General features: G+C 40.3%; 1 protein-coding gene across 1 annotated transcript in view; it reads left to right on the top strand.

Annotated features, from left to right (window-relative positions):
* EPHA4 (EPH receptor A4) overlaps positions 1 to 26,194 on the top strand; it is a 156,844-nt gene that overhangs the window by 113,875 nt on the left and 16,775 nt on the right. Inside the window, exons 6-11 of the mRNA XM_053597370.1 lie at positions 6,847 to 6,971; positions 8,007 to 8,166; positions 9,376 to 9,487; positions 18,893 to 18,951; positions 21,717 to 21,830; positions 22,321 to 22,506. Coding sequence (XP_053453345.1) covers positions 6,847 to 6,971; positions 8,007 to 8,166; positions 9,376 to 9,487; positions 18,893 to 18,951; positions 21,717 to 21,830; positions 22,321 to 22,506 — 756 coding nt within the window. The remainder of the gene's footprint in view (positions 1 to 6,846; positions 6,972 to 8,006; positions 8,167 to 9,375; positions 9,488 to 18,892; positions 18,952 to 21,716; positions 21,831 to 22,320; positions 22,507 to 26,194) is intronic.

Raw genomic sequence — 26,194 nt, 5'->3', positions numbered from 1 at the left:
AATGCTGCTGTGTTAGGAAGTCATCTTCCCCCCATAACTGGCCATCGTGCACCACTGACATCCAAATGTTCAGGTTTCTAGACTTTCAAAAAGGGCTGTTTTCACTCTTCCTTGCCCACAGGCTGGAGACCTTTCATAGCATCTGTTTATTTCCTGCCTCACTCCCCCGACCCCCCTAATTTGAACCAGTCATGAGATGCAGTCAGTCTGTTTTAGCTGTTTTCATGCCCCCTCCCCAGTTCCCCCAAACTGTTTTTAATTCATTGCTTGTGATGCTGGACTCAAGAAAACCGTTTTTTAGCCCAGGAACCAACTGAATCCTTCTGCTCTTTCTTCTCTCCGTATCTCTTTTTCTCTTTTCTGTCCCATTTGGGTGTCACAAGGACCATACTGCTGCAGTAAAATGACTTGTAGGTGTTTAATGGCAAGTCATTGAGGAAGTGAATAAAAGAAAATTGCAGCATTTGCATCAGTGGGGAGCAAGGAGAACTGCTGAGCTTTGAACCAAAGAAAGTTAAATTTACCACTTTCTTAAAGGAAGCCACCTCTGTTTGACATCAAAGCATCTCCTGTAATTTTTCCTTGTGAAATGTACCACTGTTAGAGAGTCATGATAGAGCCCCCTAATCTGTGCTGTTTCTGTTTATCAAAAACACACACAGAGATAAAACCCACATGTGCCTCTGACTGCACTGTGGTCTGCTCTCAAACCAAATGCAACCACAGGTACATAGCAAATGGGGATTCTATTTAGAATGCATTCTCCATTTCTCAGGGGTATGTGGAACTTTGAATACAAAGTTATTTGGGGGTAAAATTTATCTTGGCTTTCTGCTAGAAAGCTCAGATATTCAACTCCCAAGCTTTAGTGAATTTTTCCTTTTATCCTCTCTTTTTTACCCTTAATATAATAATATAACATTATAATGTTAATGTATTTTTAATTATGACGGGGGTATAATCATTGAGTGTATGTTTAGGGTACCTGCAATATTTTGATACAGGCATAGAATGTGTAATAAGCAAATCAAGGTCACTGGGTTATCCATCACCTCAAGAATATATCATTCTTTTGTGTGAGAACATTCCAGTTTCAACTTTTTAGTTATTTTAAAGTATATCCTAACTTCTTGTTCACTGTAGTCACTTTGTTGTGCTCTCAAATATTGTTTGTTCTACTATTTAATTATAGTTATATTTTTGTACCATGAACAGTCCTCTTCTGGTTTTTGCTCTGTCATTAAAAAATAGTATTTTACGACAATTTTGTTTGTTTCCAGCGGGTATGTAGAAAGGGGATGTGTCCCAAACATTTAATCTTGCTGCCTCCACTCTGACTGCGAGGGCTGTGGACTCTATTACCCTCACATTTCAACAATATGTCCTTTTGGTGGCTGCCCAGGGGCTTGTGTGATACCTAATGGCTTCAGTTGGCAGGAACTGGTATTGTTTACTCTCGTGCACCTTTGGAGAAAAATTCTAGTCTTAGAAAATGAATGGTTACTTAGGATCCTTTCTGGATTTAGGATTATGACTTGGGACTCTCAACAGCCCTGCACCCACGTAGTTAGGAAATCAGAATTATTTGCATATGACCTACAGGTATCGAGGAGAAACACTGAGCAAGTTGTCAACACCTTCATCAGCCTAAAGAGCAGAACCTCCAGACACTGTCTATAACAGGTGCAGCAAAGCCTAGTTTTAATGCTAACTGACATCTGAATGACATTTTACAGCCTGTGTGTATTTGAAATGTTCAGAAGCATCACATATCCCTTAGAAACAGAAACTCCTTTATAATTAGATCCACCATTTGGTTCACCTCTAATTGTCAATGTCTTAGTTAACCTAAATAGCAAAACCAAACCCACGAAAGGTCATCTGAAACAGGTGAAGATGGAAAGTTGTTTTCAGATTGGCTCACTTCTGGTACTTCCTATGTAGAGAACTTCTTACTATCTGCAAAGATTTTTTGTATCAATTTTAACACTTAGTTCGCTTTTACTCATTCAAGAAATTTATTGGGCACCATTTTAGATGTGTCAGTATGATTTGTAAGCAAAAAAGAAGAAATGAAAGGCTTGTTTTGGATTAAAAACCACTAAAATCTCCTTCGAAATAATAGAAAAAGATGGTCTCAGGTACAGAAACCTCAGAACAGAAAAATCAACACCTATTGTTCATTGGAAATTATGCTTCAAAAGTTTGAAAATTAAACTCTTAACTAAATCATGCATTTTTTTTAAATCTACCCTTTTTTAATATTCACTTTTGTGATTTTGTACGTATCTCCTTTCTGTAATCATACTGCTATCCACTAAGCCTGACAGCTCTCCTTGCAATATGTTCTATCTACTTTCTAACCACTGAAGCATGTCTGATTTTGATCAGGGGCACAAAACTCTCCTGACACAAACACTGCCTGTCCGAGGGTGTCCTGTGGGTTGATAGGAATGCTTTCCCATCTGCAGCACGTGTCTGTCTCTCAGTGAGGACGCACATCACCCCTTGCTTCTTCCTGGCTCCACCTTTGATACTTCAGCTGGTGCACTGTCTCTGGATGTAATATGATGAGGAAGGACCCTCCTCTTACTTCTCCGTGTTCCTATTAGAGAATTTGAATAAAAAGATGAGCAGGAATGGACTTCTCTTGAATTATAGAAAAATGGACCCTCTGAGTTACATTAGAAAGTCTTTTCTGTAAGACTATTATAAAAACTTCTCTTCCTTTTTTTTTCTTTTTTGGCAGTTTTTTGACCGGGGTTGGGTTTGAACCCCCCACCACCTTCAGCATATGGGGCTGGCGCCCTACTCTGTTGAGCCACAGGTGCTGCCCTCCTTTTTTTTTTAGTTAAGAGGAGGCTGAAGTATAAGATGGTGCATGATCAGACACCAAGGAGTGTGTTCTCTTTGGCCTTACTGAGGTGTTTCCTGTCTTGACCTTATTCCATAGGTGCTCACAAACTGTGTGTCTAGTGGACGCGTCAATATCGTGGAAGGACCTTAGCTCTGCAAGGTTGCAGAGTGTAAGCCGTAGAACTGAGTGGCCGCTGAGGGCCCTTTCCTCTGCTTGGTCTTTTTATGTTGACCAAATTCCTACTATGATTAGAGGACCTCTTTTGAACCAAAACATTGATTGTTTAAATCGTATATATTTAGGGGGAACACTCAATCTGTCATTTTACTGTTCTATTAGCTTTTCTTCTAATTCTCTTAACAAAGGGCAGAGCCCCTGGAATAATGTGATTCCGAATCCAAGACATTTCTAAATGGAATTGGGTTGGGCATTTTTTAGTAAGTGTGAAAACATAGTGGGGGTGGTATTAGGGATGATTTTAGGGAAAACACAGGTGGAATGTTACAAAATCCTGAAGACCCTGTGGGCAAGATAGGTTCTTTTCAATTCTCCCTCTGTAATTCTGAGTCCTCCAAGGCCAGAACCTCAGATCAGTGCCCGGATATCCTTTGCTTCTCTAACACTAGCTACCCTTTCTTTTTAACAAACTTGGAGAGGAAAGAATGTCCAGTAAACATTGATAACATTTTCATTCACATATTATATTCATTTTTATGGTTATTTGCCATAATTTTGAGTGATCACAAGGTCTCACTGATACCAGTTAATGGTTAAATTCTTTTCAAATATAACTGTTGACATTAAAAAGACTGCATTTATTAAAGAAAAACTGTGGTTTAAATCATCCTAGGAGTTGCATAGGGATGTGGCAGCAAATGTATGGCATGGAATTCTGATGTTTGAGAGCTGTCGGGGTAGAGGGAAGACTGGGCCATGCCAGTGGCAAATGCCTCTCCCGGGAACCGAGACACAGGCAGGCAAAAGAGAGGTGGGTGGCTTCCAGGAGGAGAGCTGGAGGTACAGCTGGAACGTCCAGAGTTGGAAACAGGCTAAAAAAGACTGAGGGAAGCACCTTTGTGTGACTTAGGGCATGGAGGACCAGTTGTCCCCTTTCCAACGTGGCAATCTGACAGATGTCAGCTTGTCTTACGAGGGAGGGTAAGAAGCTCTCCTTCCAGAGGTGGAGAAAGAATGACTGCCGTATCGTACCGCTGTGCAGTCCTGTGTTTTAGGTATGTTTCCCAACCTCATTTGCTCATGGATTGCTGTTGTCACTGTGTGCTGATAGCACGCTCTTTCTAAAAATCATCTGTGCAGTAAGGAATTCAGATGTTACAGCCACACAATGTAATACTTTTTGTGAATTAGACCTATTTATTCTTCTTTTCCCTGGTTGCACTTATGCATGTAGTAGATAGATCCTGAAGATCAATGTCACCTCGGCTGTGTTCTGATTTTCCCGAGCCTAGCATTCTGTTTCTACATAAGCCTTCTTGCTTCTCCCTGGTATTCCTCTTTTAATCTTTAATTTTCTCCCATTTTTATGACAGCTGAGGCCAGGTACACCCCGTTGGTTTATTTTCACATTTGTGCATATCGATTTGCAAGTCAAGCTGCTTTAGAAATATTGTTAGTTAACACAATTATGGTGGCTGACTCCCCACTTAATTTTTTGAGCACCTCCGTTGAGCTAACATTCTCGTTAAATGATCACAGGAATGCTGCTGCTCAAACTTCTGAAATAGAAATCACATTCTCTTCCCACATAAAGCAGTTTATTTTTATTATTTATTTATTTATTTTGCAGTTTTTGGCCGGGGTCAGGGTCTGAACCCCCCAACCTCTGGCATATGGGGCCGGGGCCCTACCCCTTTGAGCCACAGGCGCCGCCCCATAAAGCAGTTTAGTGATGACACACTGGAGAGATGCCGTAGCGCCCTCAGAGGGCAGGCGGGCAACTCTTTCAGAGGAATCTATTGATTGTCAGGATCTGACCCAGACAATTTCTGAGAAAAAGTGCATTTGATAATTTTATGATTTTTTTCCCCTCCTACTTTCCATCTAATGACTTCACTTTTTCTGTTTCATTTCCCAATCCTGCACATCAGAATTTAAAGAGGCCCTCTTTATGGAGTGCATGCTAAAGTGCTCTGTTAGGCAATATATTTATTACCTGGAGTGAAATGGCTTTTCACAGCCAGGCAGTTTTCTAAGCCTCCTTCCTACCTCTATATTTCACAAAGTTGCTCCTTGCATTTTGCCGGACAATGGATCTGTGTCAACCAGTGAAGAGAGAATATGTGTGTGTGTGTGTGTGTGTGTGTGCAGGAGAGTGTGTGTGGGCATGAAAGTGTATGATTGTGTGCGTGAGTGTGTGTGTGCGCACATGACTGTGTATGGGGGGGCTTTAATGCACATAATGAGCACATTTCCGTTTCTCATTTTCCTCCGATGCTCAGTGGCTTCCATATGTCTGCTGCATGTAGCTTTGCGCGTCCACTTTGGTATTACTAACCTTAGGATTGCCTTTGATGGAGGACATGTGTGTTCACTATATCTTTCCTTTCTGTTTATGCCTGAGATTCAATCTGGAATAGCTTTGGGATTGAGAGAGAAAAAAAATATATAGAAAAATAGGCAGGGGTTTGTGTGCATGTGTTTGAGTTACCATTTCGTGGCATCTCTAACAGAGATGCCAGGCTGTCAAATAACCACCTCCAGGAGGCAGTCCCTGTGGGCTGGACTCAACCACAAGACTCCCTGGTGTGACTGCTGTGTCTGGTTGGTTTCTCCTGCCATCAATACACGTACAGCTGTCAGATACGGTCAAGTGGGTTTGATTTTCCCATTCTATTTTCAGTGACGATTTATTTAACTCTTTATCTTTTTCTAAGTTAGGGGTTGGTAGTCACGTGTATATTGGGAAAGGGCAGGAAGATCCAACTTTCATTTGTTTTTCTTCAGTGGCCATTTTTTTTGACATTTGTTTTTACATATAGCCACAGTTTGGGAACACAAAAGAATATTCATTGAATTTCAGAAGACCTCTGTAATCTCTGGGTCTACAGGCCAGCTTTGCTAGATGAGATTAAGGATTTCATGAATGCTCCCTCTTTTCTCTGGAGATTGTACGTTTGTGCCAGCCATTGTCTGTCACAACAGAGCTTGATAACAGCTGGCTGGAAATGCAGCCACCACAGCAGAGAAGCCAGCGCAGGACAGCCAGGGTTTATAAATCTCAGGTGTGTCCCTCTCCCCACTTCCAGTAACATGCCCAGAAGAGGGATGCTTTTGTGTCTTTCTCAGGGAAAAGAGGAATGTTTGCCACTTAACTCCCGTAGAATAACCGCAAAGCGCCATGTGTGTCCAGGGAGACCATCACTGCTTTATTTATGTTTTTCATTATTTGCATGGTTGTATTCAAACTGAAAACTCTTCCTGTAATTAAGAAGTACTTTTATTTATATTGGAAATTATGTAAATTGTTTGCCTTCCTGCATTTCTTACAGTACTCATGGAAGACTTGCAGATTTGTAGATTCTCCTGGTTCATGTAAAATTAAAGCTAAGTTAAGCTGACATGCAGGATACTTGGAGGTAGGATGAGGGGCAGATTTACCGAGGTTACAAGTAGGTCTTGCAAAGGCTGGCATGCTGCAAAAAGACAGAGCGAGACAGCCTTCTCTACCCCTGTAGCCTTATATAAGGAATGGCTCTAGGTGATGTGGTGGTAAACAGCAGGCCTGTGGGCCATCAGACTTTTGCATCACAGTGTGTTTTTAAGACAAACAACATACAAAAGAAAAAAATGAAGAGAATGATAAAAATGGTATGTTTTTGTACTGGAGAAGAGTAAAGTTGTCAGGAGGAAAATAAAACAAACGTTCACGCTTTGCTTAAGTAAGATGAAATTATTGACTGACACTCCCCAAACCATTTTTTCTTCCCTAAAATAAAATGTTTTTTTGGTTTGTTTGTGTTCCATTATAGCACCATCATCCATTGCTTTGGTCCAGGCTAAAGAGGTGACAAGATATAGTGTGGCCCTGGCTTGGTTGGAACCAGATCGGCCCAATGGGGTAATCTTGGAGTATGAAGTGAAGTATTATGAGAAGGTATGACTTGAACGAACAAGACTCCTTCTATCCCTCCCTCCCTCCCTCCCTTCCTCCCTCGCCTCCTTTCCTCTTGCTCCTCTATTTAGTCGTTGGCCAGTTAAATTATAGAATGCCAGTGACTCCCCAAACCAAACGCATTTTGCTTCCCAGTCACATCTAATTATAAATTTTATTATTTATGTAGTTACTTTGAAAAAATTAAATCTTTGTGCTAATATAACTATATTTTTTCTTTCTAGTAATGAAAATCAAGGTAGCTAAGAAGCTCTGATCTAAGAGCCTTCTATCCGGGAGATTGACTCCTAAAAGTTGAAATAATGATCTATTTAAGTAGATCACTGCTATTTAGGATAAAGGTGTGGGTTTTGATGACTTTTAACAGACAATCAGGGATGGAAAATTACATTCTTCTGCCTCTTAAAGTTATAGAAAGGCATTATTTTTACAAATAACTTCTCTGTCTTAAAGGATGGAATTTTAAAGAGCTATTTGCATTCAAGTTTGTCTAGAAAATGAACAATTGTCTTCACTTTCTTTTTAAAGATAATCTCTTATTGGCTCTCTTATTAAAATAGCAGAAAAGAGAGAGTTTTTTTTATTGAAACCAAATTACAACATTTTTGACATTTTCTAGATACAAAATAAAAAAGACAAAGGACTTTCTTACAGTTGTTTCTCTTAAATTGTTGGATGTGGGACTAGAAAATCCGCCAAAAATCGCTTAATGTTCTTTTTTTTTTATTGTTGGGGATTCATTGACGCTTAATGTTCTTTAAAAAAAAAGATTATAAATAAAGTTCTGGATATGGTCAGTGTCAACAATAATCATACCTGAACTCCACATTTCTTTCAAAACATAAGAAGTCATAACAGTACTTATAACACTTGAGAAGATAGGCTTTCGAGAGTTTATCAATTTCCGTTTACTTGCAGCTTCTGAGAGGACTAGCTGGGATCCTTTACTATTGTGCCTAGAGTAAGCAGAGGATTTATTTTGCCACTTTCTCTGATTTTTATCTTCCCATAATATAGGATCAGAATGAGCGAAGCTATCGCATAGTTCGGACAGCTGCCAGGAACACGGATATCAAAGGCCTGAACCCTCTGACTTCCTACGTTTTCCATGTGCGAGCCCGGACAGCAGCTGGCTATGGGGACTTCAGCGAGCCCTTGGAGGTCACAACTAACACAGGTAACAAGGACCTCCCAGGCTTGACTAGGGCTGAGGCTCTGTTTATGATACAGGGTAAATTCCATTACAGTGAAACCTAAGAAGCTGTACATGATTTTTGGCTAGGCAAATATTCTGCTGCATAAACTTGGCTTGAAATAAGATCGCCAATGTCTATATCCCAGAAAATTTCATGCTATTTAGAGAAGAGCATTTTTCATAATAGTATCTGATCTGTCTTTTCATATGAATGAAAAATGCTGCCTATTTTTCTCCCGTTTTGCACCTTCTGTAAACCATGAAAAATGGGATTATTAACTGACTAATTGAGGGTTGTATGACTACCCTGTGTAGGGAGGTTTCTTTCTCCCCGAGAAGACTAAAGAAGGGGCCAAAAATATTTTCTTATCTACTTATTTCTAGGGATCTGTTCAAATCGAGTCACTTTTTTTTTTTTTTTAAGCCCCTTTGGGCAAAGGTATCAAATGTTTCAGCATTGTGAGTTGAATCAGCTGGTCAATTGTTAAAAAAAAAAAAAAAATGTTGTAGAGGGGCCTGTCCATGAACCAAAAGTTTTCATAAGACATCTTCACCTCCTTAGTTAGCAAACCAAACCCGAGCCTACTTAATAAGGAGATAGTGGAACAGAATTTTCACAATGGGTCAACATTTTCAACATTGGTTCTAAAAAGTAACTTTGTTCACAGATTTTTAAATAAAATAAAAATCGGGGGGGGGGAAGCAGAGGAGAAAGTAGAGGTGAATCTGAAGGGGGCTGGCATCCTTTGGGATTCTCCAGGAAAGCTACAAAGCTGAAGTGGCTTTTGAGTTGAGCAATAATCGGCCAGGTTTGGGTAGCTATGGAGGAAGGAGGTGCACTCAGAACTACTGTCCTTTCTGAAATTTCCAAGCATCTTTCTCACCGAGGAATATATTTGATCTTGATCCTTATGTTTAATGTTAGGATGGCGACAGAAAGGAACAGAAGAAAAAAATCAACAAATTATGTTTGCCTTAGGATTTAATGAGTCTTCTGTTTGAAGCTCTTCACACAATTATAAAAAGAATGTCTTTGTCTGATTAAGGCTGTCTTAGAAAATGCATAACAAAGGGCCAAAGAGGCTGTGAGCATCCCTGATGACTTTAGAAAGTTGAAAATTGTCAAGCATTCAGAAGTTCTGCCTCTTAGTGCTTTCCCAGAGGTGACCCTTGTGTAATCGTCATTCCCAGTGCCTTCCCGGATCATCGGAGATGGGGCCAACTCCACAGTCCTTCTGGTTTCTGTCTCAGGCAGCGTGGTGCTGGTGGTCATTCTCATAGCAGCGTTTGTCATCAGCCGGAGGTAAGCACTTCAGGCACTCACTGCAATGTCCCTCACTCCCCCCACCCCATTTTTTTTTAGGAGGGAGCTTTTGTCTCCTCTATACAAAGCTAAGACTTTTGATTAGCATCATAAATACAGCCTTTGCATCACAAGCTTCCCCCTGGTTACTTTGATCTTCCTCACACAACCCTACCAAACCTGCCAGCTGTACACTGGTGACAGTCCTCACTGCTGAGAGTTCCGGAAAGACCCAGCTAATTCCAGGAAATCAAACTGAACAGCAAGCCTACCAGAGATTTCTAGATCCTCTAAGCTATAAGGTGTTATATTTATCCTTCTCTTAAGCCTGGACTTACCATCAAAGGCAAGAAAAGCTGGATAAAAAACTTGGGCCCCAATTTGAGCCCTACACTTGCCAGCTATCTTTATATAACCTTTTTGAGTCTTTTTCTTTCATGAAATAAGTATATTCGTTATTTGCCTCAAACACTTATTTACAGAAGAATTCTGATAAACAAAACAGATAATATATCACACAGTAGGTGCTTCAACCTGATCTAGGTTAATGGTGTTGGCAACTAAAGCAAAGAAATAGGTATTATTATACCCACAATCTTCCCTCAGGAAGGGCATCTCTATTTCAGAGAATATCCACAAATTATATTGTGGGCATGACATTGCTCTTGGAAATGAATTTGAAACCATAGACTACTTATCCTGTGAGCCCCTGTAATCTAACTTGATACTTAAAAAATAATCTGAAAAAGAGAAAGAAATAAGGACAGCTTGGCAGGGTATTCTTCTGAACTAGTTTTTCTTTTTTTTTTTTTTTGTAGAGACAGAGTCTCGCTTTATGGCCCTCGGTAGAGTGCCGTGGCCTCACACAGCTCACAGCAACCTCCAACTCCTGGGCTTAAGCGATTCTCTTGGCTCAGCCTCCCGAGTAGCTGGGACTACAGGAGCCTGCCACAAGGCCCAGCTATTCTTTGGTTGCAGTTTTGGCTGGGGCTGGGTTTGAACCCGCCACCCTCGGTACATGGGGCCGGCGCCTACTGACTGAGCCACAGGCGCCACCCTCTAAACCAGTTTTTCTTGTTGTTGCCTCAATTTGCTTTTTTTTTTTTATTAACCCATGAATGGATTAAATTTGTTTGTTCACACTTCCCAGAGGCTCCAAAGGAGTCATCACCCTGTGCCCCACATGCGTTTTATGTGTGAGATTCTGCCTCTTTCCTGCCATTCACCTCCATATAGCAATCACCTTTTCAACAAGGCGGGGCTTTGGGTGAGAAAGGGCAGAAGCTGGGGACATAAAATGATCCCCTTAAAGGGAAAAACTTTCATGATATATAAGAAGAAAGTGACGGGAGGAAGATGAAGTGCTTGTCTGGGGTCATAACACTGGTAGTAGCACTTCCACTCCCAGCCCCCGTGCTCAGCAGTAGCCGTGCTCAGCCGTGCTCAGCACTTTCACATTGTGTATGTACAATTGCCCCTCTCCGCCTGTCCGTGATCTCGACAATTCACAGCAGTGCCTTTGGCTATTTCCACTGGCCTGGGCAAGTCACCATGCTCTACTGCACTGTGACCCACATTATAATTAGGGTGATGACCATATAATCCAGTTTGCCTAGATGATGGCAATTACTACATGTATTGCTTAATGTCAAGCTCCCACCCTCACTCTCTAAAAGTGTCCTGGTACATGGAGACCAGTTATGTTCACTCTGGTAACAGCGCAGTGAGGAACAACTGCATATTCTATGCGGGCATATATGTTTGTCACTGTGTTCATTCCTTTAAGTGCAAAATTTATAAATAGGTGAGTTTGATTAGAGCAATCAGTCCCATCTTGAAGAAGTTAAATCCACACTAACTCATCCCTGTTGCTATAATACACACATACAAAGACATACGTATAGACTTACAGACTTGGTACATGGAGACACTGATAGGACCTCTGTACTCTAAAGAGCTGTATATCTTGGCCTTTGGAGACTTCAACTTGACGTGAATAGAATTTCATTTCCCACTGTTCTTTCCTTCTCTGACATTTGATTTGGGAAACCAATCAAGATGACCCTCTTTTTTATCCATTACCACTTAAGGTTGTACATGTACACATGCCATGGATATAAATACTCAGGGGAACTGTGCACTGGCACATATCCATTGGATAGGGTAGAGCGGGGAACAGGAGGAGGAAGAATACAGAAAGTACCTGAGCTCTTAATCTTTTTTTTTTTTGTAGAGACAGAGTCTCACTGTACCGCCCTGGGGTAGAGTGCTATGGCGTCACACGCTGAGCTCTTAATCTTACAATTAATTTCTGTCTCTCCAATCTTTACAGTGTGTAGAAATAATTGTTGATTACCTTGACAAAAATACAGCACAGTGTGATGCTCTGAACACTTCTCTGCAGAAAATGGGTCTTATCTCTGTTTTAACCATCTCTCTCTCTCTATCTCTTTTTTTAGTAGGAGAGTGCTGTGGCATCTTAGCTCACAGCAACCTCAAACTCTTGGGCTTGAGCAATCTTCTTGCCTCAGCCTCTCAAGTAGCTTGGATTACAGATGCCTGCCACCACACCTGGCTAGTGTTTCTATTTTTAGTAGAGATGGGGTCTCACTCTTTCTCAGGCTGGTCTCAAACTCCTCAGCTCAAGGGATCCTCCTGCCTCAGCCTCCCAGAGTGCTAGGATTATGGTGGCTGCCACGGTGCCTGACCCTGGCCATCTCTTTGGGTTCTTTAATTGTATCCATCTTTCATTAGACTTTTTGGTTTAATTTTTAGAATTTTTTATTTGCTTTAAGTAGCCCTAAATACAGGAGTCAAACCAGAGTGATGATAAATAAGTCACCTTATTATAGTAAGGTTTTTTTTTTAAGATGTTCTGCTTTTATTTTTATTTATTTGTTTATTTTTTATTAAATCATAGCTGTGTACATTAATGCAATCATGGGATACAATTTGCTGGTTTTATATACAATTTGAAATATTTTCATCGAACTGATTAACAGAGCCTTCATGGCATTTTCTTAGCTATTGTGTTCGGATATTTATATTCTGCATTTAGTAAGTTTCACCTGTACCCTTCTAAGATGCACCATAGGTGTGGTCTCACCAAAGATGTTCTGCTTTTAAAACATTGGCTTTGATAAAGAGAGAAAAAAACACATGAAAATGTAATGCAAAGAGACAAGTTTAGTACAAGCTATGACTGATGAAAATCACATCCTCAAGCTTGATGACTTAATTTCCCCTCTGCTTTTATTGATCACTTTATTATATAAGGCAGAATTGACAGCAGGATGCATCGGATTTCCAATTAGGAATCCCCACCTTAGAGAATTGAGCCTGTCGAGTTACCCGGCAATGATTCCTGTCCCTTCTCCCCATTAAAAAAAATGTCACTTCCCAAGGCTGATAAACAGTGCATGGTGATTGGTCCTCAATGGATCACTTTTTAGAAAATGAAATGTCAACCCCTTGCCCTTATATTGATTCTTCTTTAGTGTCAGCCATAAAGCTGTCACGGGAAAGGCCGCCTGGAGCCAGGTAGCTGACAGGCTCACAGTGGCTCATGCACACTCAGCCAATTCTCCTCCCCACGCAGGATGTCTGGCCTGTTATCTGGGACTACAAATGTTTAAATGGGACAAGAACAGGTGAACAGAGAGGAGACAGGTAGTGCAGACAAAAGCTTGGCCAGGCTTTTAGCACAAATGAAAAGTAGTAAATGGTACCCTTGAAGTAAGTAGTCTTGCCAGATTTCAGCCAGCAACATGAGAAAGGAATACATTCAACAGCCTAGCCCACAAAATCGGAATCATGTCCTTTGCTGCTGGGGCTGCTTCTTGCTTCTTAGAGCCACAGAATTTTGATGAAAGCATGCAAAGGACAGATCCCATATGAGGGCCTGTTGAACTGAATCCCACACTGCTGGTAGCATGTGAGATTTATAAAGAAGTATTTGGACAGGGACTTACATAGAAGAAAAGTTTCGGTCCTTTGTATGACCTCAAAGAGAAAATCTGTTTGGTGCTAATTTGTCATTTTAAAAAAGGCAACAGCCTCAGGCTCACAGTTGGTATCCTGCTAGATTTTTTTCTGGCAATTGTCCATGTATTTCAATTTGTACTGAGAAGCCTGGGCCTACAGAAAACCAGAATAATCTCTAATTTTTTTATGGGAAGTAGATTCACCTTTTTTTGTTTTTTTTTTTTTTTGGCCGACTTGAACATCTAAGCATTTAGGGATCTTAGTGAAGGACTCAAATCATTAAATTTGTAAACTTTATTTATATACTAGAAATATTATACAAAATATATTGATTCTAGATGTATTATATGTTTTTGCCACCTGTATTATGATAAGAAAATTTATTTGATTTTAATAGGTGTCTTTGATCGTGTTCCTCATCACTCTTAACAGCTTCCCAGAACACAAAATTGTACTTGCTATTCAGGTAACACAACCGAAGGTGCAACAATTCTTGTGCCTATGTTATGCTGCCTCTAGAACTTGCATACCAAACCACATGTGCCCATTCTTTTAGCAGCAAGGCACCATTTCTTCATTTCGTAGATTTGTGATATCTCTATGTATTGCTTTTTAGAGTGATGTTTAAAAGGACTGTTAGCAATGACATCATAAAATGCAATTATAGGGTCAGAACCTTCAGGACTAATGATTGAATCTGTGTTAAATTTTTCTGATCTCCCCTTTTATGTCAATGATTTAATCAGATTACCCCTTCAAATCCACCCTAAACTACTATTAATTCAGATTGTGTTAAGTTAATGTGTTTCTCCCAAATAGTATTTTATAGTTCAAATACAAGAAATAATTTTAAGGACTAGAATACAAGAGTCCCTATGTCTTAAAGGAAAATTTGGTGGTCAGGAAAAAGTACTAATTAACTGATAATAGGGCATAAACTGCCTTTCTGCTGTCTTTCTTTCTTTTTCTTTTTTTTTTTTTTTTTTTTGTAGAGACAGAGTCTCACTGTACTGCCCTCGGTAGAGTGCCATGGCGTCACACAGCTCACAGCAACCTCCAGCTCTTGGGCTTACGTGATTCTCTTGCCTCAGCCTCCTGAGTAGCTGGGACTACAGGTGCCCGCCACAACGCCTGGCTATTTTTTTGTTGCACTTTGGCCGGGGCTGGGTTTGAACCTGCCACCCTCGGCATATGGGGCCGGTGCCCTACTCACTGAGCCACAGGCACCGCCCTCTGCTATCTTTCTAATAATTACTAGTCATATTGGGTTTTTATATCTTAGTGTTCCTTTTTACCCAAATAAAGGAAAGAAATGAATTGATTTTAAGAAAAAAATAATGAAGAGGCTATGGAAAAAAAATTACTATTAGGTCCTGGAGGTCTGAAGAGTTTAAACAATTAAATAAAGCAAGATCTCACAACCAGTTAGTTGGCTGATCAGGATAAGAGTTCAACTCTCTTAACTTCCAATACTGGTGTAGATATATTTATTTTGATATATTCATAACTGAAAAAATGGACTTACATTGAAAACTGACATTGGTAGTTCCACCAAACCAAAATTTCAAGAGTCTTTTAGTGATGTTGGTAAGATTTGTAATCTGCAAGTTAATGTCTGAGTCTAACATAAAATATAAAGTCAGAGTTTGCACGTTTCTTTTGTCTTTATTGAAAGTTAAGATTTTTCTACTTTGGAGCTTCAAGTTCACACATTGCTATAAACGTTATTGCTCAGCCTGTATCTATCTTCCTTGGGGCCAAATTTTCTTCTCTGGAATATTGTGATGACGTAAGAATGAATATACTTAAATGTTAGCCTGAATTGGCTCTGATGAAGTCGTGTAAATTCACATAATCAGGGGCAGATGGTACCTCGGGAACATGCCTCTGTGAATCTTTGCAGGAATGCCGTTTCCAAGAGGCGAAGGGTCCTCCTGGAGCCATGCTAGTCATTGCATTGCTTCATCGTCTTTAATACGCACTTCAGCTGAATAAATCACTCACCTTTTACTAATTAGCTTCAGAACAGTGAGCCACATCAATCAAATCTGTCCACTTAATCAGGGAAGTTAGTATTTTAATAAAAGCAGGGTCTATGCCGGCCCCTGCCATGCTCTCCTTATCCTTATTTTATTTGTCTTATTGAACAGTTAAGGTGCCAGCAACAATTTAGGGGTTGGGAGGGCTCCTGCTGTTACTCAACAATGGCAGTTAATACCTTTTATTACCATGTCTCTTGGACCCCAGGGAGGGCTTAGCTCGTGCTCTTTCAAAGTTTCACCTGCAGCCCTGGCCCTTTTCTGTAACTCCCGCAGTTGAAAGTTTCCAAGTTTCCTCTGGAGCATTTGCTAACAAACCACTCCACCTCTTTCCCTTTCTAATCAGCTTGTCTACATCTCCATAATTAGAAAACTTCCACAAAGATTGCCTTCTGCCATGCAGGTGATCTGCCTCCTCTGTCATTCAGAGTCAGCACCTCTTCAGGCTGTGTGGCTTCCTCCAGGCGGGCGGGCCCAGTGGTGAGCTTCAATGGGCTTTCTTTCTTGGGACGATAAAGGGGCACATTGTCCTACCCTGAGCTATGAAAAAAGGACCATCAGGTGACAAAGGGAGACAGGGACACAGGCATTTTTGTTTTCAAGGTATTATTAAGAATCAAACGGACTATAATCAACCTTTGAACAGTAATACTTGTGTTTCTTTTTCAGTATTCTCTGAACTCTTGAAGAGTCTTCTCCAAATAATACCCCATCTAAAAACACGTCTTTAAAAATATCCCTGCACCACTAATTTAATTTCTCCTTCTATGTTTAGAAGTCGGAAGCAGGGATGGGCGTGTCAGCCTTATAATTAATGACCCTGCCACTTTGTATTTGCTCTGGCTTTGCATATATTTGATGAATGCCCTTGATGTAAAACAAATAACTGCACTCCTGGGCAGCTTCAGGCCATTTGTTTCTGTGGTGTGTGTTCCAGGTTTTTGGCTAAGTCACTGATAATTTTAAAGTTGGTACCAAAGTGCTCCCGCTCTATACATTTTTTTTTTCCTTCTTTAAAAGAAACAATTCAAATCAGTATTCCAGATCTTAAGTGGTTTAAAAGATACACTTGTAATTTTACATAATGCTTTTAGGAGCTCTGATAAGACACAATCTCTCCAGCTGCCAGGACCCTATCACACCCTGGGGACCCAGCAATGGCATCTTCCTGATGTAAAATGTTATTTTAGCAGTCCCTGACCTAACACACTTACATTTCTTTTAAAAGAGGAGAGAGAAAGGCGGTGGGGGAGAAGAAGATTGCAAAGGAATCTGTGTTTTATGGAAAGTTGTTTAGTTTCAGTGTATTTAAACCTGTTTCTTTGATGAAGCAATGGAATTTAAGAGCAGTTGAATTCAGTTTAATCCGATTTACTGATAAAATGTGATATTACTTATAATTAATGCTCATCAGGTATCCTGTGTAACTAATCTCCACTATGTGAGGCACTATGACTTTGGGGGCCAGGTTAAGGCCCACAAAATCCTGTGCTTGCCAAGAGGGCGTGTGCGTGGCCCACTTGCCCTTCTGGCTCCGCGTCCCCATCTGCACAAGGAAATCCAGCATATGTCTGTCCCAGCCTGGTTGCTTTCATGGGGTTATTGTGAAGATGCAATTAAATAATAGACCCCTTGAAGGCCTTTTACAAAATTAAATGCGAAGGAAAACGTAAGCTGTGATTTGGGACCGAAATACACACTTCACAGTTCACAGTATTAACCAAAGTCTCTGTTTTGCTCAGCTGGCTCCTGCTTTGCAAACAGTTAGGGGAGGAGATAATATATGTGATGAGAGAGCTTTGAAAAGTTAAATGCAGTGTAAAAGTGCAAGGTATTATTACATGTGAGGGAATTATCCACACGGAGAAACATCTGTGGGCTTTGAGGGTCTGATTGCCTGGTTTCTGTGCTGCTGACAAGTAGGAGAGGAAGGTGGGAGGGAGGCTTTGAAAAGGAGACCCCAGTCGTCCTGCCTCTCTGATCCCACTGCCCGGCTCCCATACATTCTCTGCTGTTGTCCCTTTTACCTCATCCTTTATCCTCCAGCCTTTCTGCCTGTTCAGTTTAGCACTTGGCATATCAGATTCTGACCACTGGTCTTGGGGGAAATCTTTTCTTACCTCAGAGCCTCAGTTTCCTCTTCTGTAAAGCCTTAACTGAACTGGTCTTTGAAGCTCTAAGAAAACACAAGATGAATGTAAATTTCAATATATAGTTTACATTTTTCACAAAGCATATATGTATACATTTTATTCACTAATTTTTTTGAGTTCTTAAATTTAGCTGCAATACTACTGAGTTGGTTTTCCCATTCCTTTAAGTAACATATAGGGAGGCCATAAAATTCGTGTGCAGTTTTAAACAGTACACAATTTAAAAATGCACACAAACTTTATGTCCACCCTGTATATTCTCTTGATTCTAGAATTACATATATTCAAGGTTTTTAATTCCCAAGTTGATATTTTCATTTATATGAGGGATAAGTGTGTGTGTGTTACATATATATGTTACATATACGTATATATATCCCTAATTCAAGATTTATATACACTAAAAATTTCTAATTCCCAAAACTTTATAACAGCCAGATATCATTCTAATAGAACCTAGGAGCAGAATGCCAACTTTGAGCTCATATGCTATTTTATTGAAAGAGATTTAGGTATTTTTATGCAAAATCTTAAGGAACATAATACAGTACAAAGCAAATATTTAATTTTTAAACTTTCTGTAATAATTTAGGAACTTGGGTACAGAAGCTGAAACTAGTAACCACAAAACTTTTTTTTCTTGTTTGTTTGTTTGCAGTTTTTGGCCGGGGCTGGGTTTGAACCCGCCACTTCCGGCATATGGGGGCCGGCGCCCTACTCCATTGAGCCACAGGCGCCGCCCACAAAACTGTTATTTTAAGAATATCGTGTGATTGCTAATGATTTGTGGTAGTGGCCCTCCCAGTTCTAGCAACAGGACTTACTATTACCTGTCACACACTGAACATTATTACCATTTGATTTATGCAGAATTATGCATGGGAACTTATTCTAATTATAAATATTAACATAGGTAAACTAGCCAAATAACTTATCTTCAATAAGATAAATTTCCCCTGGGAATTTGAAATTATAAAATATTTGTTTTATCTGTTGGTAAGATACCTCAGTTTAAAATTGTGTTTAAGAGTGGGGTCTGACTGGGCTTGAAACCTGACTTGGGTTACAAGTTATTTACCTTGTAATTTTACCTCTTGTAAATTTCAGTTTTTCTCATCTGTGAAATGTGCATGGTGTATCTCCCTGGCTTACATTATGATAGCAAAGAACTTGTCTTGTGGCTTGTGTGACGAAAATAATTTTCTTTTCTAAAAAAATTTTTTTAATAGACGGAGTAAATACAGTAAAGCAAAACAGGAAGCAGATGAAGAGAAACATTTGAATCAAGGTACAAATAATTGTATAAAAATACTTTTATTTTTAGAGCATGTCTCATGAGATTTTCTAGTTTAGAAAGCTTTAAATTACTCTAATGTGGCTCTTCATATTATATTGTATATTCCTTATTCAAATAATGTATTTTAAGGGTATCAGACTGAAATAGGTGAATCAGGATTATTTTGAATGAGATTAAAGATGGGGTATAAGTAAAGGAATTCCTTCAAATTCTTCCTTTCCTTTATTTTATCTTCCACCCTGAAAAATCACTGGTCTAGCAGGCTTATTCTTACAGCCAGATAGCAAGATTTAACAGGTAATTTTTTTTGCATATAAGCTAAAAATTTACAGGGAGGTAAAAAATAAAAAAACTATCAGTAATGACTGCTTCCCAAAGAACGTCTGTATGTGGTATAGAATTCGTGACTATCAATAATTTGTTAGTGGATTCTGGTTACTTTGATATTTCAAATAGGTTCAAAGAATAAATTCAAGGTGGCTCTAGAATGCTTTAAGCAAGACAGAAGACCAATAAATGGACAGTGTTGATGACTACGCAGGCATGCCATCCAATAGAACCTTCAGAGATGACGACATTGTCCTATATCGTCACTGTCCAATACATTAGCCAATAACTACATTTGCTGTTGAATGCTTGAAAAGCAGCTAATGTGAACCAGGAAGTGGTTCTCAAATTTAATTAAATTTTAACTGATTTGCATTGAAATAGACACATGCTGCTAGTCACTGGCCTGTTAGTGCAGAGAAGTGGAAGGAAGGCAGTGACTGAGAGCAACAAGAGCTATCTGGTTTTTCCTTTTTTCGAGACAGCAGCTCGCTTTGTCACCCTCAGGTAGAGGGCCCTGGAGTCATAGCTCACAGCAGTCTCAAACTCTTAGGCTCAAGCGATTCTCTTGCCTCAGCCTCCCCAGTAGCTGCGACTACAGGCAACCATCACAATGCCTAACTATTTTTAGAGACAGGGTCTTGCTCTTGCTCAGGTTGGTCTTGAACTTGTGGGTTCAAGCATGAGCCACCGCGCCTGGCCACAAGAGCAATCTTGAGAAAGATTTTCTTGGCTAGAGCATATAAATTGATGAAGGATATGGCATGTCAGACAGCTTTCCATCTGTTCACCTTACCTCCTTTCATAATGCATAGTTTAAAAAGTTTCCACATGGTACATGTGTTTAAAAACAAAAATGATGATGGGGCGGTGCCTGTGGCTCAGTGAGTAGGGCGTGGGCCCCATATGCCGAGGGTGGTGGGTTCGGACCCAGCCCCGGCCAAACTCTAACAAAAAAATAGCCGGGCGTTGCGGTGGGCGCCTGTAGTCCCAGCTGCTTGGGAGGCTGAGGCAAGAGAATCACGTAAGCCCAAGAGTTAGAGGTTGCTGTGAGCCGTGTGACACCACGGCACTCTACCCGAGGGCGGTACAGTGAGACTCTGTCTCTACAAAAAAAATAAATAAATAAAATAAAAACAAAAATGATGTATTAAAAAGGAGTAGGAAGAAACTCCTGGTTTAAGTGGGTTATTCCTAAAAGCAGAGACTGAGATAAGGACAACACTGACAGGCTTGGGAAATGAAAGGATTGGGCCAATTGGTGTCCGGCATCCTTGCTGTGTCCCACTGCCGCTGGAGCTCCACTAGGGAGGGGTGCAAATGCAGGAGAAAACTCTGATCGTGGCTTCTTCCTTTTGGCTCAAATGCCCCTCACTGGGCTGCCTCTGAACTCCATTCTGAATGTAGTTTATGAGTGAATGTGAGGTCTGTCTGAATAATACTCCTGGTGTCCAAACCATTCACAATTAGGTTACAACAGGTACCTCCACTGAAGCTTGTGGGGGAAACTGGGTATCTTTACTTACAATACCTTCTTTCCAAAATATAATAGAATCTGGGAGGCAGAGGTGGGTGGATTGTCTGAGCTCACGAGTTTGAGACCAGCCTGAGCTAGAGCCAGAGTGAGACCTCATTTCTGAAAAAAGAAAAAAGAAAAAAGAAAAAATAGCTGGGTGTTGTGGTGGACGTCTGTAGTCCCAGCTACTTGGGAGGCTGAGGCAAAACAATCGCATAAACCCAGGAGTTTGAGGTTGCTGTGAGCTGTGACAATGTGAGCTCTCTGAGATGATAAAGTGAGATGATAAAGTGAGACTCTGTCTTCTCTTCCCCCCTCTAAAAAAAGAAGAAAAATAGAAGTGGAGGTCTGATAAAGAGTCTATATTTCCAAATCAACTAGCTGATATTACCTCCCTTGTCTATAATAACCTTGGATTAATCCAATCACATATTTCATTGTGTAGCTATCAGACAAAATGTGACATCACCTAGATAGGGCCAACTGAAAAAAACAAAAAATAGTTGCTATTATCTTCCTTCTGGAGGGAGAGTTGAAAGTGGTGGGTAAGACTCAGTGCAGGGACAGAGGAGCTATGGAGCAACCGTTTAGGACAATGGTATTCAGCTGACACGTCCCAAATTTCCTTCCAGAGACTCTGTTTTCCTCCATAGGATGGGTTGTTTTTAAAATCTAGTCCTTGAAATGTGAAGACTTTCCAAGAAGTCAGCAGAGCCACAGCCTCCTAAGTAGCTAATTCTTTGTTTGCCCACTAATGAAAACCAGAGTGAGAATTTATCCATTTTTGTATGTCAAGACTATGCAGCTAACCCAACTTTTCCTATGTTAAGTATTCTTTACACCAGATTATTTCTGTTTATTAGTGGTTCCTGAGAAGTGTTCAGCCAGCCTATTTTTTTTTTTTATTACTCAGGTGTTAGAACTTATGTGGACCCTTTTACATATGAAGATCCCAACCAAGCAGTCCGAGAATTTGCCAAAGAAATTGATGCATCCTGCATTAAGATTGAAAAAGTTATAGGAGTTGGTAAGTATCTGATTGTGTGCAAATGAGTCTATTTCCTGGTACATGTTAAATATGTGTATGCAGATTGTTTAAATATGTATGTGTCTGAGTATATTATGTGCATGTGTATAGGCATAAATATATTTGTGAAATTTCTTTATTAGAAGTATAAAATGTGGTGTGCTATAAAGCACTCTGGTACAAAATTTGGTTTTATTCTTAGGAGAGCATTTAGTGGATAAGAATGTGGAATCTGAAGTCGGATTGGTTGCATTGAAATGTTCACTCTACTTCTTACTATAAGACACTGGACAGGTTTCTTCATTAAGCCTTAGTTGTCTGTGATGGAAGGGAGCTAAAGACAGCATCTATCTCAGGGGTGTGGGAAGGATGAAGTGAAATAATCTATGCAAAGCACAGGCATGTACCAAGCGTTCAGCAAATGCTAGCTATTACTCTTTCTTCTTCAATGTGTTTCTGGTCCATTGTAGATTTCTTTTCTGTCCCAAAGGTGAATTTGGTGAAGTGTGCAGTGGGCGTCTCAAAGTGCCTGGCAAGAGAGAGATTTGTGTGGCCATCAAGACTCTGAAAGCTGGTTACACAGACAAACAGCGCAGGGACTTCCTGAGTGAAGCCAGCATCATGGGACAGTTTGATCACCCAAACATCATTCACTTGGAAGGTGTCGTCACAAAATGTACGTAGGTCACTCCCTTTGCAAAGCCAAGTTAGAAGTGACTGGGAAATAAAGCACACATTTTCTTTGCAGGGAAATGACAGCTGGAGCAAACTCGCTGATTGCTAATAGGAGGAAATGAGTGGGGGACAAGTCATTAATCTTGTAGTCAGCTCTAAATGGTCGATGGTTTCAGCTGATACCCTATCTCCAAGGCAGCTTGTGTGAGATTTTAGGGATTAATATTGCAGATTTTTTGGTATGCCATGCCATCATTCAAATCTTTGCTAGGCCAAACTGTCACAGGGTAGGCACAGGCAGATGGTAGGCAAAATAAAATTTAAGTACTTTTCATGTAAAGCACAAGAAAGCCTCTACACGCCTTGTGCTGGAAGCTTCAATTCCAGATGCAGGGAGTGGATCTTGGGAATCTTTATTATTTGGGGGGATTTGCTTGTCTGCTCTGCCTGATTTATGGCTGTTGCAGTTCAGCACCTATTTACAGTAACACCTGGTTGAACTTTCCCTTTTTTAGTCCATTAGCATTCACTGTGCCTGTGAACCATGCTTCAGTTAAAATACGACACAGCTCAACAGATGCGTTTTGTGAAGCAAACCCTGAATAAAGGCTGGCTAAGCCCCACTTACAAAGTGCCACACAGACAGTGCAGCTGAAGCAGCCTCTGTTTAAGGTGGCTCTGTTCCAGAAGCCGTAGTACCTGGGACAGTTACTATAAGTCAGGGATCTTGTAAGCCTGGGGCTATGTCTGCTGGAAGGCCAAGGCCTCTCTTATTTGATCCGAGGTGTCTGTGCAAAGCGTCTTTACTCAACAGGTGCAGAGTGGTGTGACTGTGGCTTCTCCAGTGGGTGAAGTGGTGGGTAGGGGGGTGGATAGGTTAAAGAGGAAAATGAAGACGGGTGGTCTACACAGAGGACTAGGAGAACCCAAGGTACAAGATCTTTAGGAGGAACAAATGAAGAGGTTCCTAAAAAGTGAGTGAAAGTTTAGCTTACAGGTCCTTAAACTTAAATGTACATACGAATTTTAAGGAAAGCTTGTTAAGACGGTTTTCTGACCCATGAGTTAGCATTTCTAAAGGGCTCACTATAGGGAAAGCCAAGTGCTGCAAACCTTGGGGTCCTACTTTTAGAACCTTTGGCCTAGAGCTGAAAGAGCTTCCTATCTGCGCTCCTTCTGCTAAAGCGTGACCTTAATTAGTTGCTCAACCTTTCTGGTTCAGTTTTCTCATCTGTAAAAAGGAGATTAAAGATAGAACTTGCCTTATAAGGTTATTTTGGAATGAAATGAAATATTTAGTGTGGTTAGCATAATAGCAAACTAAAAAAGAAAGAAAGAAAGCCTCTTAAGTGTTAACTGACGATATTATGTCTTAAGAGGTGCATCTTTCCCATCTTCAGAATCTCTCAAAAAAGGAACCTTGGTGCTAAGGATGTATAATTTTCTGCCTAAGGTGAAGGCTATAATTAGCATAGAATAGCTGTATTTGCTTTTCAAGATTAGTTTTACAGACAGGATATTTTTCTGTTGCCTGCGGCCTTTGGGGCTGCCCAGAGGCCTTCACTACTTTAATTAAAAGATAACATTCCGTTTAAACACTTTCGCAGGTCCATTTTCTAAAAAGGAGGCTCTGTTCAGCTCAGGGTGTTTTTCCTGCCGCAGACAGTGATTTTCATAGCACCTCTCCAGAAGAGAGAAGAAACAGGGGATCTTTGTATTAAAGTCCCACCGCGCCTCTAAAACCTGTAGCTATTACAGCTGTAACTGTTATAAACGACTGGATGCATTTGCATAATGCAGTTGTCACTGAATTAAAATGATTTAACATTTCCACTGGAGCAGGCCCCCTCCCCCACCACTCCCTTCCCTGCTGCATCCCTGCCTGTTGCAGGGAAGGAACCCCCTCCACCTAAGGGCCCAGCCCAGGCTCACTTTATAAGCCCCTCTGCTTACAGAGGCATTCATCTTCACTCCTCTTGTAGAGCTCATAAAGATTCTGACAAATGGCTACTTTTAATAAACAGCAAAAAAGGAAGGCAGACAAATTGTGAAGATGGTGCCAAGAGAGGATGAGGGAGGTGCAAGGGTGAAAGGGTAGAATGGAAGAGTGTGAATTCATTACCAGCAGTTACTTGAGTGACTTTTCAAAATTGACAAGAGGACCATAAATTCTCCCCACTGCCCCATCTCTTAGATCCTTCCTTCTCTTCTCCACCGTTCCAGAAGGTGTTAATGCACTTCCAAGAGAGACTGCCCTTGTTCTCATTACTTGACAAAGGATCTTTTGATCGAGGCAACTTGATTAAAACTCATTTAAATGTATTTGTTCTGTTAGAAGACTGTGGTGGCAGATGGAGAGTGTAAATAAATCTGAGAACTAGGCGGCTTCCCATTTGCAGTGAGGATGGAAGGTGGAAAGAAGCACAGGGTTCACGCCCTCCCGCCAACAGAAGACTGGGAGTGGTTTTGCCACTGCTTTGGTCTGCACCAAGACTGCTGCTTGTTCTGCTGGTCTTTACTCCTCACTTGATAACCCCGTCTCCATGGTCTTGTTTTCTAGTCCAAATGTTTGCCACCAAAAGACGTCGAAGACACAATACCAAAAACACAGTCAAAGAACAAATTGATAAATTACACTTCTTGAAATTTAAAACTTCTGCTCTTGAAAATTGTTGCCTTCAAAATGAAGACATTTCCCCTTTCTGCACTCCAGAAATTACAAGTTGACAGAGTCTCTGATTGGAAAATGTATTAGTTTAGAGTAATTACGGATTCTTTTTAGCAGTGAAATATCTCAGCCCGTTTTTCCTGACTGTGTATCTGAGACCAAACGTGCAGGAATGAAAGTGTGAATATTTTTGATTATCAACCGGACAGTTTATTTTCTTCCAAGGGAAACTTCTACAGATTCCTTACTCTTTTACCTTTTTCTTAGTAAAAAATTGAGAATTACCAACCTCCTCCACCCCTGCCCCAACAATACCCTTTAGAAAGAAGGAATTTCAGGCAATTGCCAGTGATTAAGGGACTAAAGAAGGGTTCTATATCCTTAGATCTTCAGAAAGAGAACTCAAGTGAAGTGAAAATGTTGTTTCTTCCCAACTCTTCCCAGACCTTAAAATCACTTTGATTTTTTTCTTTTTCTTTTCTTTTCTTTCTTTCTTTCTTTTTTTTTTTTTTTCTTCAGAGAGGGTATGGGAGGAGGACAAAATTGTTCTAGTACTGAATTTAAATTTCTGTCTCAGATGAAATAATTCACTGAACCTTTTCTGTGACAATTTGGTTTGTTCTTTGAGTGTTTTTTGAACTGGGTAGTTTAAGGAAGCAAATAAAATAAATTTGTTCATATGTAGAGAAAAGGAAAGATCTAGCCCTGACCTGAGTAAGACTAGAGGAAGGAAGTTTGAGTTCATGCCATTGATGCTTGGGTTTTAAGATGTGTCTAAGTAAGGTAATACCCAGCACAGCCACTGCTTTCCAAAACTTTGGTTTCTCTAAATAAAGAAAGAAGTTTTTCTGTCCATCAACTTCTTTAGCATAACACAAGCGGCTCTTCTGGGGACAAAATAAATTAATTATCCTAAAGATTTTTTTCTTGTTTAAACAGGCCTTCCCATTTATCGTTTTCCCCTTTGCTGGAGAAGAGCAATTATCCATTCATACATTCCCTGGATACCAGAGGCCACTTT

The sequence above is a fragment of the Nycticebus coucang genome, chromosome 7, assembly GCF_027406575.1.
Source record: "Nycticebus coucang isolate mNycCou1 chromosome 7, mNycCou1.pri, whole genome shotgun sequence".
Lineage (NCBI taxonomy): Eukaryota > Metazoa > Chordata > Mammalia > Primates > Lorisidae > Nycticebus > Nycticebus coucang.
The sequence above is the reverse complement of the archived record's forward strand: the minus strand, read 5'-3'. Positions and strand labels throughout refer to the sequence as shown.